General features: G+C 34.4%; 1 protein-coding gene across 1 annotated transcript in view; it reads left to right on the top strand.

The window, feature by feature from the left end:
- The window catches only part of LOC143246389 (secretin receptor-like), a 151924-nt gene that overhangs the window by 107682 nt on the left and 23500 nt on the right, over window positions 1-20742 (top strand). Inside the window, exons 5-9 of the mRNA XM_076493014.1 lie at window positions 3830-3924; window positions 4581-4746; window positions 15044-15200; window positions 15959-16019; window positions 18983-19052. Coding sequence (XP_076349129.1) covers window positions 3830-3924; window positions 4581-4746; window positions 15044-15200; window positions 15959-16019; window positions 18983-19052 — 549 coding nt within the window. The remainder of the gene's footprint in view (window positions 1-3829; window positions 3925-4580; window positions 4747-15043; window positions 15201-15958; window positions 16020-18982; window positions 19053-20742) is intronic.

The raw sequence follows: 20742 nt of genomic DNA, 5'->3' as shown, positions 1-20742 counted from the left end.
ATTCATGATACAATAATAGAAATATAATCGTATAGTAACTTATAAAAGTGAAAACGAAAACAATTCGTTTTCCGGTTTATAGACTTACAACCCTAAAAATCCAAGATTTGATTCCCCGCAGTGAACATGGCAATATTATTTTGTTCCTTAACAACCAGAAACAATGCAGGTTTCAGTTCGCTTCTATGCTTACCGTACAAACTAAAGAAGCCGGTTTTATATGTCAACATGAACCAACTAAATTATTCTATAGAAAACGAAACTATAAATTCAAACAAAGAACACGTTAGGAATTATCCAAATTGTTTAAAGCATTAAAAGCTACGATAAAGTTAATTATAACCCTGTAATTACAAAATAACACAGACATAACTTACAACCTCTTAGATAATAAAATAATAAAAGGGAAAGATACGTGAAATGAGACAACAACAAAGAACTGACCTGAGAAAATGTCATCAGCCCATTCGTATAATTCCACACATAATAATAAATCTCTGAATAAAGACGAGTCACATTAAAAGAATGTTATTCTGATTTTTTCCCCTAAAATAGAAATTATATTCGAAGTTCAATTTCAATCCGAAAATCTGAAATACTGAGAAGTTTATAAGCTCAAAAACTGTTCAACAAAAATCGCTATCTTAAGAGCTTCCGGTTAATTGGAGAGATGACTTAAGGTCTGAGTAATGTTTGCTTCTAGATAATATGTTTACACAGCAGCACAGCTGTAACTTGGAGGTTTTGTTCAACACTTAATTAAACCCAGGATAGCGCTGTTAGCTAATCTCCTCTGTCTCCGGAAGATATCTCGAAACTTGAAAGCTTTCTGTGGATTTTACTCAACTTGTACGGAAGGACACTGATTGTGTCTGCACAGTTTCCTGTATTGCCTCATTTAGTCACACGGTACGCAAATAACGTCATTAATTTGATTTTACTATGTTATTTTCTTATTTCTTATCAACCAAACATTAAGACGCTAAACTTCACACACTCTGTGAAATTCTTCACTCTCTTTTTTCTTTTTACACAAACTGACATCTCAAACTTCACTCGTTTGGGTCGTCTTGAAAATCTATTGTCCTCGTCAGCTAAGTTTATTTAATTAATAATTTGCACTTTATAGTTTATTTCAGCTACGGGTTTTTACCGTTTTTTATTAGAATTCAATCCGTATTTTGATCTCTGCAAATTTATTTTCGAGGCAGATACGTAGTACGGCCATTAGGGTTCTGCCTTAAAGTTCATGTTTCATAATGTAACACGGAAAGTTTTCATTTTAAGATAATAGCAGAACGGCTGCAGAAAGCATAGGAGATTCTTCCATTAACTTATAACAAACAATTTTTTTAAAGATTTTCGACCTTGTTATACTCACACTTGCTATTTTTACCATTTATGTAGCGTCTCCTTCACTGCGAAGGTCAATCAGCGCATTTTAGGCCTTCATTTATGTATGTAACAACTCGTCAGTGTTGAATACTTTGTTTGGCTTATTTGTACAAAGTTATTGGTAAATTAATCACAGAGCATTTTTACAGTATAATATCAAAGAGTTTTAACTAATTCATAAAGAAACTGGTATAATGCCACAACTGTTAATGAAACCAAAATAGTGTACTACCATGCAGATCGAATTAACCTATAAAACTTAGGCAATCAAAACGTACGTGGCAAATGGATAAGCTTGACTTCATAAAACCGTAGGTCTGAAGGATTTAGATACTGAATTTTAGTCTAATTATTTGCGTGAAACAAACCAACAGTTAGTCAGCGCTTCTGGACAATAATTTTTAGAAAAAAAACCTGAGAAATATAAATAAATTAAATAAATATTGTCAAAAAACCGTTTATACGGAAACCCAAGCAGGTGATAAAATGTACCTGCAGATAAAGAAAAACATTTGAACTTAAATGTTTCAAGTTAATGTACTTATAAAAACACACAAAACGAATATTGATAGTTGAACTTAATTCCACACAGAGAAACTTAAGTTTGCAGAAACTCTAATTTCTCGAGAACTTGTTGAATCGACAGTCTCACACTGAGTAAAAAGACAGTCAACAGTAGCTCAGAGTTAGCACGTCCGAGAAACATGTTCGCGAAAGATCAGTAGGTAATAAATTAGGTTCAAACTAAATACACAGGAGAATTATTACGTTTTATAAATAATTCTCAATATAAACTTTTATCACGATAAACTATGGAAAAAATACTTCCAGGCCACTGAAGGTGAGTCAGTTATGTTACGTTACTATTTGTAAGAATCTAAATTGGTTACTAGATTTCTTAAGAAATTGGTTATCTAACTAATCAGAAAAAGTAAACCAGTAATAAAATCATTTTTAGCAACTAGAAGTATTGTCATAATACCAGCAAAACCAGTGATACTAAGAAATAGTAAAGAAAAACAATATTGCTACACTTAGAGAAATTGGTAAACCTAAATCATTTTCCATCAGGAAGATGAACTATTACTCCTGCTTGCTAGAGCTCACAACTACGTTTATCGAATGGATTACAGCCATTAGTGATTAAAATCATGGTCGTTATCAAAAGTTCCGCCATTACAAGATGTGGTTCGTGTTGGATTCGTTGAGTACACGAACAAAGAATCTCTTCAGTAGCCATTTTCTTTCTCCCTAGAATTCCATCACCTGAACCTTCAAAAGACATCTAATTTGTGTGTCGTTCGTATTACCTACGGATTGGCTTCAACGTTCTACTGCTTGTGTAGCTTAGGAACTTATTCCTAACATGTAAGGCTCTCTGTGAAAGCTCTTTAAAATGTTAATATCTGTAGAAACTGTGTGTAAGAATTAAAAGGTGGCACGCTTTAGAATTAAATATTGAAACTTTTGTTGACTAATGAATCAGTTTAACGTAATGACAAAGATCCATCTTTGTTATTACCCTTTGAATGAATCAGTTGTGAGCTGGTTAATAAGAATAACTTAATTCAAATGATGCAAACACGTATGCGCTTAAATAAACACATTGTTAGCTTGTAGAGTTTCAAACGTTCCGGATTATTAAACTCGTTGGGTTTCGAACGTTTCAGAGAGTTAAGTTATTGGGTTTAGAATATTACGTGATTACTCTAGAGAGAGTAATAAAATGCACTGACGTTTCCTTAAATACGCTTACCTTTATGTATCAAACAAATAATCGACATGAAAATCCAGAGGATGAAAACAAATGAATGGGATGTAGCTTAGCTTTTATCTGGAGTAGCCGTAAGAAAAGTGTAAATCGCGTAGTTACAAGTAGATTTTAATTTTAAAATAAATAAACATTCCAATGTGTATGTCGTCACATTCATTTCAAAGTAATGTTTTCAACTAGTAGTATGTGTAACTTTTTAATGAAACCATCACCTCACAGTTTCAAATGCTAACGTTTAGTTCTGGTTTCACTAATACTTAAAAAATTATGAATAGTCATAGCAAAACTACTACTGCAAAGGTTCCCCGCTAGTACAGCGGTAAGTCTATGGATTTATAACGCTGAAATCAGCGGCTCGATTCCGCTCGGTGGACTTAGCAGATAGCCCAATATGTCTTTGCTACAAGAAAACAAACACACACTACTGCAAAGCATGTAAATTCAACTGTTTTTTTATATCTTCAGTAATCTTAAGCCTATTTCGAAAATTAACATAGCAGGGTATGTTTTTCTATCGGACTTTTATTTTCTAAAGTACTCTAATTAAAATTATAGAAACTTAACAATTAAAGTGAAACTTCTATGATTGTTATGTAAAAAGTATATGTATATGAAATCGAATAAGACGAGAAAATTCCTATTGTTCCTATCTCTTTCTAGCAACATGTTCTCACGATCAAACTTATTTCCAAAATCGGATACATCGTATCTTTATCGACTCTTCTTATAGCTGTATTGATTTTGGCTTTAGTCCGGTAGGTGAATTAGACTTCATTAATATTTTAATAGTTTTATTACCTTTTTCAGTTCTATAAAATTACTTCAGTTCATCAGCTCCTTATTCTTCTATTCTTCTGTGTTTACCTTTACTCACGTAAACAATTCATAATTCATTTCTTGTTGATTCTCACAGCCACACTTTGTTTTGTCTGACCATTTTGATTTTTTTCGCTACGTATTAAATCAAATTCTGTTCATTTTCTATCACGTTATGCTTTGGCTACTTTTGAATATAACGAGAATACAATAATATTATTATTACCTTATGTATTTCTTACTTTGCCAATTTACATTCTGACTTAAGTCGAATTAGTACTTCAAATTCTATTCGTTTTCATCTTGGCTTCCTTGATTTAGATAAATGTTATTTCTGTTTATCAGTACTAGGTGAGAGTTTTTTTTGTTATGACTTTACAAAGTAACTAACACAACTTACAACACTTTACTTAAACATTTTTCTAGTTTTGTTGAAGTTTTTTTTCGAAAATAAATTGAGTCCCTGGATTATTATTAATCAAGAATGTCACTGATAATGATTTTTATTCTTTCCAATGTCTTATCACGTACATATAAGTGTGTATTTATGATATTAGAGCAACCGTAGTATACTTAATGTCCATTCGTTTCTCAGGCGACTTCGCTGTCCCAGAAACAACCTTCACATTCAACTGTTCATTTCGTTCATCTTGAGAGCACTGATATCTCTCTTAAAAGACGCGTTATTTGTAGCTGGTGTTGGACTCCGCAGCAATATGATGTTAAAGTATGGTTCAGTGGTCTTCTTGGAAAGTGAACATGTAAGTGTTTCCTTAATAGTAGATGTGATAAATGGATCTTTATTTCCCTCGGTTGTGTGTGTGTGTGTTTTTTTTATTATAAGCTTGGCTGCTAGAGTGCTCAATTCACAATCGGCGGGTCTCGGAATTTTTTTTTTTTCAAGTTCGCGTAAAGCTACTCGAGGGCTATCTGCGCTAGTCGTCCCTAATTTAGCATTGTAAGACTAGAGGGAAGGCATTTAGTCATCACCACCCACCGCCAACTCTTGGGCTACTCTTTTACCAACGAAAAGTAGGATTGATCGTCACATTATAACGCCCCCACGGCTGAAAGGGCGAGCATGTTTGATGCGACCGGGATTCGAACCCGCGAACCTCGGATTACGAGTTCAACGCCTTAACACACTTGACAATGCCGGGTTTAGTCAGAAACGAAATCTATCACCCAATATGTGTACCCTCTAAGCCGTGAAAATGTTATAATGCGACAGTCAATCAATCCATCTGTTCGATGATGAAGAGTTTCTCAAGAACTGGCAATGGATGCTTTTGACCATCTGTCTTCACTCTAGTTTATCACTTCAAAAACAAGAACAGCTAGCGCATTTGTTTTTCTTTCTGGGTTAAATGCTTGGGTCTGATTTGTTGCCCAGCATGTTTGTATACATTTTTTGGTGCAAGTTTATTTGAATCAATATGATTTTATTGTTAGACGGCGTAACTCTTTCACTATGACGCTTGTAGAAAAACTAGTATCGCTACCTCACGGCAGCCCATGTTACCACGTTTGATTACGCTCTCGACAAAGATGGTATATCGTGATAATAGCTCTGCAATGTAGTTTCCATTGCAAATGGCTCTAGGGTAAGGGAGTTATGTTCTGAACACACAACTCCTCCCAGCGGCACTTTAAAGAGTCCAATTGCTTCACAATTCTGTTTTTTCCACTGAATTTGCATTCTTGGATTCTCAAGTTTTACAAACAAAGCCTGGCTTGTCACTGATCTCTTTCAACAATGTTTAGTTAACTGTTTACTACTGTTAATTTTACTTCACTTTCTGTGACAAGAAAAATACAACTCTTTCATCTTTTTGCTAAGAGATTTGTTAGCTTTATCAAACATTAAAGCAATTTAGAAACTTTAGAGTATTTTCTAGGTAAATTCCCTGAGGAAGCTTAAAATTTGAAGTTACCGTAAAAAATATATTAAACAGAATATTTTCTTGTTTTTTTAGGTGCCGAGAGCATTATTTACCTTACTTGTTTTACTTCTTTGTTTAGCTTTAATGGCTTTTATAATATTAAAGTATTCATTTTTTTAATTCATTATGTTACTGAATTTCATCGGCAAATAACTTACATACATAAAATATAGTTTCTAAAGTGCAGTTTATAAAATTACCGTAACTCTTGTTAGTTACAACTCCACATTATTCATTTCTCACATTGAAAATTGTTTTTAATGAGGATTTTTTAAGCCAGATGTCAATGCGTATGTTTTAGTAACTTACCAATGGTGGCTGTTTAGTTAATTTTATGCAGCACAAAATGGTTGCATATCTTTTCAAATATATTGTAAATTTTATCTCTAGGCCCGGTATGACCAAGTGTATCAAGGCGTTCGACTCATAATCCGAGGGTCGCGGATTCGAATCCCGGTCGCACCAAACATGCTCGCCCTTTCAGCCGCAGGGGCGTTATAATGTAACGCTCGATCCCACTATTCGTTGGTAAAAGAGTACACTACTAAATTAGGGACGGCTAGCGCAGATATCGCGAAATTAAAAACAAACAAACAAAAATTTATCTAACTTTTTAAATAAAAACGTTCATAGTCATGTGTAGATTTTAGAATTAATATTTTGTATATTGAGTATAAATAAAAACGAAACTCGAAATTTGTTGTAGAAATTTACAGAATTAAGTTCGTGTTTCAGCTCGCACTCGAGTAAATGTTTAGGCCGAGCATGACCATGGTGGTTAAGGCACTTGATTCGTAATCTGAAGGTCGCGGCTTCGAATCCCCGTCACACCAAACATGTTCGCCCTTTCAGCCGTTAGGGCGTTATAAAGTAACGGTCAATTCCACTATTCGTTGATAAAAGAGTTGGCAAGGCCCGGCATGGCCTAGCGCGTAAGGCGTGCGACTCGTAATCCGAGGGTCGCGGGTTCGAATCCCCGTCGCGCTAAACATGCTCGCCCTCCCAGCCGTGGGGGTGTATAATGTGACGGTCAATCCCACTATTCGTTGGTAAAGAGTACCCTAAGAATTGGCGGATGGTGGTGATGACTAGCTGCCTTCCCTCTAGTCTTACACTGCTAAATTAGGGACGGCTAGCACAGATAGCCCTCGAGTAGCTTTGTGCGAAATTCCCAAACAAACAAACAAACAAAAAGAGTTGGCGGAGGGTGGTGATGTCTAGCTGCCTTATCTCTAGTCTTACACTGCTAAATTAGGTACGGCTAGAGCAGATATCCCTCGTGTAGCTTTGCGCGAAATTCAATAAATCAAACCAAGTACATTTCTCTAATTAAAGCAAGAGTAGGCGACAACACAACTGAGAAACACACAACACAAATAGTCCATCATGCAACTTTTCGCTAAGTAAACAAAGTGAAGTATACACATGTAGGGTGGAATTGTGGTAAAAAACGTACCTACCATTAAGTATCGAAACTAAACAAAAGGATTGGCGTGCACGCTTGTCAATCGAAATTTAACTAATCTATCATAAATCTGGAAAGAAAACTTTCAAGATTACCTATACTTAGGTGTTAGATCATTCTGAAATATTCACCAAAGGTTCTATGTGTTTTTTTGCATTATACGTATTTTAGTATAATTAAAAAATATTTGTTAATCAGAACAGTTGTTCACAATGTATAATATATTCTTTAGTAAACCGTAACGCCAAAACAGGATATTTTTATATGATGATGGTAAATGTCTACGACAATTCAGCTTCTGTATTTTCAACTAGAAAAACTAGAACAACGAAATACGACCTGATTTTCAAGCTCAACACTTATTTGTAAAATCTTATTTTTGAGGAAACCGTAAACCATATGCCAGTACTTAAAACATTTGTGGTTAGTATTATGATGAATAAAACAGTTGGCCATAGATCGACCTTTTATATATGTTAACTAATTCAGGAACATATTACAGCGACCGTTCAAGGAAGCATACAAAATGTAACATATCAACCTTCTACCAGCCACTTTTGTTGGTACTTTTTGTTTGGTTTTTTTGCAGTCCAATATGTTTCATAATTCACTAGAACTATGTGAAATTCTGCATGTATTCTGACATCTATATAACAGATTTCTCTCTTCTTACTTTCATCTTTTGTTGTCTTGAACTCATAAACAACAATGCATTTTCTTAAAACCAACATTACACAACAAAGGATATGGACATGAACCCTTGTAAGAAATAGTCTCATACAACAGTAATGACTCATCTTGTAACTTTAATCTCCGGAATGAATACGTTTCAACAGCAGAAGACTAGTTGAAATGTCATTGTTACTTCTAGCCTGATTTATTTCGAACATCAAAAAAAAGTTTTACAGTTTTTTCGAGTTTGTTTGAGAGAAAATAGTAATGAGTATTTCCATTATAATTCAAAATGATGTAATATTAAGAAACGGAATATTTATTTGAAAACTTACGATTGTTTATCGACACAATTGCCTTTGATAGGTCTGATAAAGTAGACTTACTAAGTATTTCATTTATTTTTTGTCTGTAAAGTGATCAGAACACCTTGAGTTACGGATTTAGTTCATTTTCATGATTTACTTCATGAAACACTACTGTAAAATGTATGAAGCTGAATTCTTATAGCTTCTTAAAAATTGTATTATTTTTTCATGTTTGATAAACATGTTTTCACATGAGTGCTGTTCACTACAGAAGTTAATGTTTGCACATCTTTTAAAACTCCAAGTTAGTATCCCTGAAAAAGAAGATAGAAGCTACGCTTCCTGAATCTCAAATACGAGCCAGGAGTGATCGTCGTTAAATATTAATTAAATAAGAGTTTAGTTCCTATCCTGACCGTATGAGGGAAAATGAACATGCCAACTAACTAGTACTGCTTAAATAAAATAGTTGTGTGATAATATCCATAAAAGGAGATAATAAATGTGGGAATATTTACTGTTGTGTGGGTAACATAAATATTAAGCTATGCTTCTGTTTATGACATAGAAACGTTGACAGCCAACTCACCATTGGCTTCAGATATGAATTTAAAATAGAGAAAACGGTGTCGCATACATGTATTTAAAACGAATTATATTTATAACAAAAATAGTCCAAAATACTAATTTTCTATTTCCTAGTCCCCAATTGTTTTTCTTTTTCTTGGTTTGGTACAAATAAGGCAATGCTTGAAAAGTGTTGCCACTAGTTTTATTCAACATATGGTCAAGGTTTAGTAACCATAAACTATACCTAAATCTAACTTTAAACAATAAGTAGTGAAATATTCTTACACAATACTGTTTCATTTTTTGTTTGTTTTTTTACCAAAATGAGATATCTTCATGTTGTGTTCTGGATAATGTGGACATTTCTTTGTTATTTCCTTTTTTCTAAATTCTTCTTGACATTTGACGAATGTCTGAGAATTTGAAGGAAATGTAACCCCATAGATATCGCTTTTTGTGCACCTTACGCTCTGCCATGTTTCTTGGCAGATGTTTGGTCGTAAATTAACGGACAAGGCCCTACGAAAATGCAGTCAAAATGTCTAAAAACGCCCACCAATTCAATCTCATACACCTCATTGATGGAAGTAAACCCACGGTATTTGTTTCAATTCTGCCTTATGTCAAGAATGGAGTATTCTGTACTAATGTCAAGTTAACTCAAGATAGAATTTAGGAAAGCTGAGCTCGTGAAATGTTTGTTTGTTGTAGTTTTTTTTAATTTCGCGCAAAGCTACGTGAGGACTATCTGTGTTTCTTATCCATAATTTAGCAGTAAAAGAATAGAGAGAAGGAAGCTAGTTATCACTATCCACCACAATTTGTTGGGCAACTCTTTTACCTAAAAATAATAGAATTGACTATAACATTATAATGCTCATACGGCTGAAAGGGTGAGCATGTTTGGTGAGGCGAGAATTCGAAACCGTAACACTCAAAGTGCGAGTAAAGCCCCAACCACCTAGACATGTTGGGCCTCTATCTCGTCGAAAGGCGGCATTTGTTTATGAACAAAGTTTGTATTGTGTCTCGTTAGTCAGTAAGAGTACGTGATTTGGTTTCTTTATTTTTTTTTTTTTTTTTGTAATTTCGCGTAAAGCTACACGAGGGCTATCTGCGCTAGCCGTCCCCAATTTAGTAGTATAGGACTAGAGGGAAAACAGCTAGATAGCACCACCCACCGCCAACTCTTGGGCTACTCTTTTACCAACGAATAGTGGGATTGATCGTCACGTTATAACGCTCACACAGCTGAATGGGCAATCATTTTGGTGTGACGGGGAATCGAACCCACGACCCTCAGATTACGAGTCAACACCCTAACCCCTGGCGATTTACTTTCTGTGGGCTTAGATTTCAAAAGCATGATAACATTAACACTAGTCGCAAGAAAAATCAAGATTTTTAACTTTCTCAATAAAAATAACTAGACTAATATGTCACTGGAAACTGTATTTAGTCAGATTGTATTTTGATAGATAGATCATAGAAATACTATGATTTTCCAGATTTCAAGAACGTTTTTCTTTCTCTTCTTTACTGATAGTATTGATAATAGGCCTATATTTCATAACTCTGAACTTACTGATGCCCGGCCTATATATTTTTGAGATTTATATGCTACACATATAACCAGATAAGTGTCCAAAATATAAACAAGTCATTCAGTTACTCTTCGCCTACTCTTTTTCCAACGAATAGTGAGATTGACCCTCACATTATAACGCCATTACGGCTGAAATAAGTCGAGCATACGACCCTCAGATTACGAGTCGAGTGCCTTAACCACCTGGCCATGCCGGGCTTCCCCTCATTGTCGACTTTCCAAATATAAATTAGGTACACGTGAGAGCCCGGCATGGCCAGGTGGTTAGGGCGTTTGACTGGTAATATGAAATTCGCGAGTTCGGATCCCAGTCACAACAAACATGCTCGCCCTTTCAACGGTGGGGACGTTATAATGTGACGGTCAACCCACTATTCTTTGGTAAAAGAGTAGTCGAAGAGTTGGCGGTGAGTAGTGATGACTAGCTGCCTTCCCTCTAGTCTTACACTATAAAAAGAGAGACGGCTAGCGCAGATAGTCCTCGTGTAGTTTTGCGCGAAATTCAAAACAAACAAAACACACAAGACAACAAGAGTCTTTGGTAAAAGTAATGTTTCTTTTCCTTTTTATTATCTCTTGCCTGATTCACCCCAGCAAAATATATTAAACTAACATATACATGGTTAAATAATAAAACACTAACACGTTAGTTAAGAATTACATTGAAACGTATATTACTTACGTACTTTATTATTCAATTTGTCTGTGTTAATCAGCCGAATTAATAAAATAATGACGAGTTTTCTATGGGAGAATAAGGATTAGTAAATTTCAATTCACCCTAAATCATCGAAAACTATTACATTGGTACTTTCTTGTCATGGAAGGCAACTGTTTGGAGAGGAAATTCTTGCCGCAAATCATCTCGTCTTCATGAAGTTATCTCTCCAGTAGCAGCAAGTCCTGCTCGTCTGATGGTTACAAGTCGAATCTCCTTTGCTACATCTAAAAGGAAACGGTTTCCCTTTCTAGCAGAACATTATATGATGAGCATTATTTGGCGGCACTGTAGTGCCAAATGTTATACATTTAGATTAAGATGGATGAACAGATAAGCCCACTCTTACAGAGATTCGGTGTCTTCTGTTGGTTTTCCTTTTGTTTTGTTTCGTTTTTAATTTCGCGCAAAGTTACTCGAGGGCTATCTGCGATGGCCGTCCCTAAGTTAGCAATGTAAGACTAGAGGAAAGGCAGCTTGTCATCACCACCCACCGCTAACTCTTGGGTTACTCTCGTACCAACGAATAATGAGATTGAAGGTCACGTTATAACAACCATATGGCTGAAAGGGAAGCATGTTTGGTGTGACATGGATTCGAATCCGCGAATCCTAGACTAGAAGTCGACTTCCCTAACCATATGGCCATGCCGTGCCCTCATCTGTTTTAGATTTGATCCATGTATGTGTCAAAAGGTAGAAAATAAATTAAACAGCCAAATAATGGTGTTAATTATAAGTTGAAAATGATCACTACTTGGTACTAAAGGCAAATGTAAAGAAAAAAGATATCGTTTGTTAAGCAAATTATTTAAGTTACGCTGGTACGTTTCTGAAGAAGAAAGGGTATCCATGTAACGTTCTGAGAGCTGAGCAGTTCAGTAAATAAAGCGCTTATATAATTTATTTTGGTAATTTTACTTTTGTAAGCAGCATACATGCGATAAAATGTTCTTCTAATTATATATAAACTAATTTACTGTACTATGCAACAACCCATTAATACAACATATATTAAACACAGAAAGTTTTCCGCTGAATCCCGCAGAAATTTCCTGCAGTTATCTATTGAGAAATTTCACAAATGTTTGCATATTTTACTCTTGGATTTCGAAGGCTTCGAGTCACAGTGATGCATGAGCACAGGACAGAAATGTGACCAATTAAGCCATTCACGTGCGCACACCATTACACACGCTTGTACGTCACAGATAGGAAGGGAAAATCAAATCAAATGTCGACCTCCAAACTCTGCCACTATATAAAGAAAAATATTAACATATAATTGAATTTTTTTATTAAACTGTTGTAGATGTCCTGTATCAATCCTGCCAATCAGTGTCTGAGCTGTAAGCCTAAAAGATTATAACGCTAAAAACCTGGTTTCCATACCCTTCGTGGGTATAGCACAAACAGCCAATTGTGTAAGTTATTTGTAACAGCAAATAAAAAATCGCCAACCCCAGTGTTTCCCCTTTATGCCTTTTATAACTAACTGATATCTGACAACTGTTTAATATGATGATAACGGATATATATTTTCAAGATAACGGTTGCAGACTATTCGTGAGTACCTCAAACTATTTATTCGCTGTAATTGTAGTAATTTACATATTTGTTTATCATATTAAAACTCGCGTCTGTTTTCCTACAGTAATACGTTTGAAATAAGAATCGATATTTAGAGCTCGTGACACTGTTGATTGATAAACGACAATAGTTGTTTTTTGTGTATCAAAGATCTTTTTTTACAAATGTAACGTTAACAAACAACTTGGCAATGCTTAACACTGACATTTGTTTCTAGCGAGTAAATTTCTTTTGAGTCAGATGGTTTGCGCGCTTTCTGAAACACAGAAAGAAACTTTAACGTTTGACGTCATTTCTGATGGCAAAGTAGCGCTGGCTTTCAAGATAATGTTTTGCTTTTCCCAGTGAAAATTCTCTGCAGTTATTCGGTACTCTTTTCGATGGTTTGATACTGTTGTATTTGAAACAAGAACGCAATGGACCAAAGCTTCTCGAGCGCAACCAAGAATGGATAATATATTAAAAATGTATCAGTTCGTAAAGTCGTTGTTCGCTAACGGGAAGAGAATAACATACAATAATAATATGCTCAGGAAATCGAACTGTTGGACATGTGCAAAACAGAGATAAATGCAGAGCAAATAAGGAAAAGCATAACATCTGATGAACTAATCAAAAGGCTTCTTGATTTTATTTTCAAAGCTTCTTATTTAAGTCAAGTATTTTAATATAAAGACTAGATGTGGTAAGTTGGGATACTTTGAATGGCTTGAATGTGAATAACACGGAACGATTTTTTTTTTTTAGTTTTCCAGAGATGGTGTCGTTAAAACTTTGGAAAACATTATTTTCAACTGTTCAATAAACTTTATGTTATCTGAATTTATTCGTGTTTCTTTTTCATCGGTTTTAGTTATTGTCGAAGAATTGCAACAAATTAGTTGAATATGGCTTCATAAGTACATTATGACATGGTCGAGGGCTTGTGTTTGGTGTACTCGGACCATGAACCCGAGGGTACATGACTCGCTTCCCATTCCCCTTAAAACGCGTGCTCTACATTTTGTGCCATCAGTATGCTACAAGAATGACAATCGTTGGCAGTTGTTACCATTGGTTACCTCTTGCCTGTAATCGATTATATCAAAATTAAGGATGACAACGCGCAGGTAGACCTTTGTGGGGCCCGGAATGGCCAGGTGGTTAAGGCACTCGACTCGTAATCCGAGAGTCGCAGGTTCGAATCCCCGTCGCACTAAACATGCTCGCCCTTTCAGCCGTGGGGGCGTTATAATGTGATGGTCAATCTCACTATTCGTTGGTAAAAGAATAGCCCAAGAGTTGGCGGTAGGTGGTGATGACTAGCTGCCTTCCCTCTAGTCTTACAATGCTAAATTAGTAACGGCTAGTGTAGATAGCCCTCGTGTAGCTTTGCGCATAACTGAAAACAAACTAAGTCAAACCAAGCCCTTTGTATGTGTGTGCTTTCTTACAACAAAGCCACATCGGGCTATCCTTTGAATCCACCAAGGAGAATATCACCCCTGATTTTAGCGTTGTAAATCTGTAAACTTACCGCTGTACTAGCGGGTGACAGACCATTGTGTATCTTTGCGCGAAAGTTTAAAAGCAAAAACAAGAAACGTCGTGAAATTGCTTATTTGTCATTACTGATCAAATTCTACGTTTATATATATTGTAATATCAGAATTAACTTCAAATGAAAATAATAAATTGGTTTTAGAAGTTTTCAAAATGTAGATTAAATTTTAGTTCATATTATATGCGCCCGGCATGGTCAGGTGGTTAAAGCACTTGACTTGTAATCCGAGGGTCACGGGTTTAAATTCCCGTCACACCAAACATGCTCGCCTTTTCAGCCATGGGAGTGTTATAATGCTACGGTCAATCTCATTATTAGTTGGTGAAAGAGTAGTCCAAGAGTTGGTGGTGGGTGATGATAACTAACTGCCTTCCCTCTGGTCTTACACTGCTAAATTAGGAATGGCTAGCGCAGATAGCCCTCGTGTAGCTTTCAATTTAAACCAAACCGTGTAACAATGGAATAAACTTTTATAATCCAGTTACTGTGGACCGCTGACAGTTACGTGTATGCCAAGTGTACTAATCCATATACCGTGTTCACTAAATAAATAGTTAAGTATATTTCTGTTAAGAGAGAAAAGGATATTGGCATGCTTAAAGAGTTTTATTACTTCCTAATTTGGCATTTATGTGTCTTATAGAATGTGGATTGCAAAGTTTTCACAAGTTTCTGGCATTATTTTCTGACGGCTAATTACTGCTGGATACTGATGGAAGGACTGTATCTCCATAGACTTGTATTTCAAGCTTTCTTCACGGACACTAGTAGTATTCTTCAATATATTGTTATGGGTTGGGGTAAGTATCGTTTGGTAATATTCTCTTCGTTTTTGTGAAATTTATTAATATATATTCATCTAGTGTGGGTGTAAAATGTTAAATCTTATTCCAATTAATATTATTTAACACTTAGAAACCACGGATAAGCAGTCTATATAACAGGATAATTAATTTAGTAATAATTACATTAATTCTTATTTCTTTGGATAATCTGCGTAAATTAATTTGTTAGGCTTAGCCGTATTGAATTACAAGCGTCAAATTTGATATTGCCAATATGGAGTTGGTTTGCAAACTTTATAAATATATGAAATGAAATAACACACTTACAGGAAAATACCATTATGCAAGTTATTTCTTCATAACGTTTGTTACAAACGAACGTAATCGTTCATATGTGTTAAACATTCTCTTGTTTTTCACCAGAGGTGGAATTGAAAAGAGAATCTGTGACGTAGAAATCTATACACTAATTTATTTTTTGTTTCACTGTATCCCTCTGCTGTGGACATAACTTTCGCTTATTCGTGGCTCATCAGCACAGCTTTGTTCAGCAAATAAATACAATTAGACCTCTTATGATGGCGAAGTCTATGTAATATGAGGTCTGGGTTTGTTTTACTTCACCATATAGTAAAATTAATTTAGGTGTGTGAATAATGTTAACACATTCCTAGGAATTCATTATTAAATATTACACAGCTAACCAACTGTTTAATATATATATACATACACATGGAATTTTCTACTTTAACCTAAAAAAAACTATCTTTCAGGCTTACCTCTACCGGTTATCATTATATGGGCAATAGTGAGAGTCACTTTAGAGGACACCTTGTGAGTATTTCAATTATGACCTACCTGTCCTAAATTACTTTAGTTTTCGAAAAAAACATATTTTGAGTAAACGAATTTTTCTGTTATCAACAAACCTCACTAGACTTTAAAAATAAAGTGAATATATGTTAAGAAATACTCGTTTTCACATGAAGTTAAGCATTTGAAATATTTCACAATGTGTGCGTGTGTGTTTTTTTATAGTAAAGCCACATTGGGTTATCTGCTGTTTTCACCGAGGGAAATCTAATCCCTGATTTTAGCATTGTAAGTCCGTAGACTTACCGCCGTCCCAGCACGGATATATGTATGTGTGTGTTTCTTATAGCAAATCAACATCTATCTATTTGCTGAGTCCACTGAGGGGAATTGAACCCCTGATTTTAGCGTTGTAAATCCATAGACTTGCCACTGTGCCAACGGGGAACCCAATCAGGGGACGCTTCACGATATATCACTACAAAATAGTTGTTTACATTTGAAGATTGAAAGAAAGAAACTAATTTTTCCGTAGACTTACCGCCGTCCCAGCACGGATATATGTATGTGTGTGTTTCTTATAGCAAATCCACATCTATCTATTTGCTGAGTCCACTGAGGGGAATTGAACCCCTGATTTTAGCGTTGTAAATCCATAGACTTGCCACTGTGCCAACAGGGAACCCAATCAGGGGACGTTTCACGATATATCACTACAAAATAGTTGTTCACATTTGAAGATTAAAAGAAAGAAACTAATTTTTTTCAGGTTTGTGTGTTGCAGATATTATAAGGAACGAAGTGAACAGTGTTAAACATCAGGGTGAATAGTGTTAAACGTCATGGTGAACAGTGTTAAACGTCAGGTTGAATAGTGTTAAACGTCAGAATGAACAGTATTAAACATTAGGATGAATAGTGTTAAACGTCAGGGTGAACAGCGTTAAACGTCAGGATGAACAGTGTTAAACATCAGGATGAATAGTGTTAAACGTCAGGATGAACAGTGTTAAACATCAGGTTGAATAGTGTTAAACGTCAGGGTGAACAGTGTTAAACATCAGGATGAATAGTGTTAAACGTCAGGGTGAACAGTGTTAAACATCAAGATGAACAGTGTTAAACATCAGGATGAACAGTGTTAAACGTTAGGGACAAGGTCGAACTTTTTGTCATTATGATTTTTTTTAAATAAAATATAAAAACACCGAAAGAAATCTACCAGGACGTGGAAGCAACATTAGGAAAGAGTGGCTCGGTATGAAAAGTGTTGTGATAAGTTTAACACAGTAGACAATTCTGTGAAGATGATCCGAGTCCGGGTCGGCTCTAAACAGCGACTACATCAAAACTTTAAGCTAAAGTTCGTGATACGGTCATATCAGATGATAGAATTGCCATTAAAAAATTAGCAGAGGAAGTGCCAGATGAATTCAAAAGTATTGCCACCTGAGCAAAAACGTATGCGAGTTGTTGAAAGCCAGCGTCTACTCTAAAAGTTTAAGTATAACTCTGATAATTTTATCAATAAATCCATAACCGTGGAGAGAAAAATGTGAAGTTTGCAATGAAGGGCATTTTACTAGTGATTATTTGAAAAGAGGTCAAACTGTTACAGATTACTATTATTCCATAATCAATAATTTGCATCAAAAAATCAAAGGAAGAAGTAGAAGATTGATTAAGAAAAGATGTGCTGTTCCATAAGAACTATATGTCTCAGAATGCTATCCATAATGCTGGGTTCGAATTATTTAGTCACCCCCTTAATCGTGGGATTTAGTTCCAGGTGTCGTTTTTATTTTCCTAATCTTAACGCTTTTCTAAATGGTCGAAAGTTTCAGCGTTATGATGAACTCCAACACAACATCCAGTCAACTTGTGTTATTCGTTACTTCCGCCAGTTTCCGTAGCATCTACAAGTACGACTGCACATTGTTTCGTGTATGTACACAAACATAAACGTAAATTGTAAATAAAGAAAAAAACATTTTGTTATTAAATGTATATGATCGCTGACCTCTCTCCAGCCAGTAACGTTATGTATATAGACTGATATATAATTTTTAATAAACTAAAATATAACTATTTATAAGTGATCTATGTTTATAATTTATTTATTTGAAAGTGTAATCTTGTGATCTCATGAACCAAAAACATTATGTTAAAATGAAAATATTTTCTGCAATCCATCGATAAATACATGGCCATGTTAACTTAAAGATTTCGATTCTTTTGGCATAAATGAACTTCATACGCAGTTTACGACAGCGTATGTAAATCTTTGTTGTTGTTATTTTTATATTTTTGTGCATGCGCACAGATTAGAAAATATTGCTTCAATAATCGTTGGGTCTATGAGAAGCATACTTGTTAAAGAATATTTCATTTTATAACATTGATCATCATTCTATCGTGTGTTAAAAGTTAAAATATAGTTAACACAGTTGTTAAAATCTATAGCATTATTTGTGCTGTAATAGCGATTTTGTGATTTAAATTTAAAGTGTGATTATTATGCGCTATTCTAAACACGTGAAGAAAGTGCCTTTATTGGATGTGTTCTGATGAAGTATTAATAATCTGAGAAATACATCATGATTGATCGTATTCAAACTGTACAAAGTTCGACTTAACTAAACTATGATAATCTTGTCTAAACAGTAAATGAATAAAGCTTTCTCAAATTATTACATTTTAATAAACTACAAGCATATGGTTAAGACAAAAAGCGTATATTTTTTGTCAGAGAAAATTCAGGAAATTGCATTTTACAGACGATGTCGACTTTTAATAATTACATACGAATCACACAATTATGTTTAAGACAAACGTAATAAAATTTGATATAATTATGTTAGAATACAAACAGAGTTAAATTAAAGTAAAAAGCACTACACAATTTACAAAATGCACCTTGAATAATTCCGGAAATGAATCAACTTTTATACATAAAGTGTCTGTTTTACTTTTCTCAACTTCAGTTGCTGGACAACGCATGAGAATCAGGGATATTTTTGGATCATTCGTGGACCAATCACCTTGTCCATTGTTGTAAGTTCCCTCTCTTGTCTTATACACGGTTACGGTTGATCTGGTTTTTATATTATTTCTCGTTTTAATTGTACTTTTTGTTTCTTTCTCTGAAACTGTTCACTTTTTGTTTATATTCTGTAAATATACAGAATTTATATCGTTATTTAATTATTCAGTTTTAAATCTAATAAATTTAGATAGTTATTTTGTCATTTAATTGTATGTTTACTCAGTTTATTGAAATTTTCAGTTATAAACGTATTAACATCATGTTATTATTTAGTTGTAAGAATGCTGGTTACTTTATTATTTCCTTCTAGGGACACTGGTTCTGTGTTAGTGGTCATTTATAGGTAACTATGTAGGTTTTATGTTATTACCTGCTTTTTTCATTTCAAAATACCATGGCTTTTGTTATTGTTCGGTTGTACGTGCACTAGTTTTGTGTTATTATTTAGTTATTATGTTGTAAGGGTTCTTAAGTTTTATTAGTATACAAATGTAGGTGCACTTGTTTTGTTTTAATGCTTAGATATTTTGTTCTAAGAGTTCTAACATTTATTAATATATAGTTATAAGTGTACTTGTTTTGTGTTAACATTTAGATATCTTCTTGTAAGTGTCCTTAACTTTTATTAGTATACAATTGTAGAAGCACTTGTTTTGTGTTAATGTTTAGAAATTTTGTCGTAAATGTTCTAACTTTTATAAGAATACTGTTGTAGGTGCACTTGTTTTGTGTTAATATTTAGATATTTTGTTGTAAGTGTTCTAACTTTTATTAGTATACAGTTGTAAGTGTGCTTGTCTTGTGTTAATATTTAGATATTTTGTTGTAAGTGTTCTAACTTTTATTAGTATACAGTTGTAGGTGTGCTTGTCTTGTGTTATTACTTAGGTTTAGGAGTACACTTAATTTCTTTTTCTTCTGTTAAAATACATAAGTGTAAATTTCCAGAATGTGTTTATTTCCTCTGTATGTATGTAAAATCTTGAAATACAACTGATACAAGTTTCGATCCCTGCAGTAGGCTCAGCACAGATAGTCATTGTGCAGCTTTGTGCTTTACAAAAAAACCGCAACCAAAAAGTGAATGAGTAGATACGACAAACTGTAATTTGTTTTTAACGTGGTCTTTTTTGCTACACCCTATTTACTTCGACGTTCTGTATATGATAATAGTTTCCTAAAAGATAGCCTAGAGCATGAAATCAACGTTAAAGAAACAGAGAAGATGTGAATATTCCAAACCTAAATTACGTTTGCCACATTCACCGGATTGTCAAATTTTCAGATAACCTCACATAAACACTGTAATGTTAATGGAAATTTCTCTTTTTTTTTTTTTTAATAATTAGCCTGAGCTAGTCATGAAATAAATGATTCACCGGATATACGTGTATATATATGATGTTTCATGCGAGTACGAAAATAAGGCTGTTAGCCTTGTAGCAGCAATTGCACAGGTGTTGACATATCCACGTGCGGGGGCGGCGAAATGGAAGATTTTCGAGTCTGTCTTTATCACATATTTTACTGTAACAGCTGATATACGTATACATTCTTACAGTAAGATAAACGTGAAAAAATAAAATAACCTTTACCAATATATGAGAAATTAATCTCCCTCATATTTTCTCAAAGTATAAAATTTTAAAAAATCACTGATTCAGTTAGTGAAAAATATTTAATATTTTTATTAAAACT

Source organism: Tachypleus tridentatus, chromosome 3 (assembly GCF_004210375.1).
Source record: "Tachypleus tridentatus isolate NWPU-2018 chromosome 3, ASM421037v1, whole genome shotgun sequence".
Lineage (NCBI taxonomy): Eukaryota > Metazoa > Arthropoda > Merostomata > Xiphosura > Limulidae > Tachypleus > Tachypleus tridentatus.
This window is presented reverse-complemented; position numbering and strand designations above follow the sequence as displayed.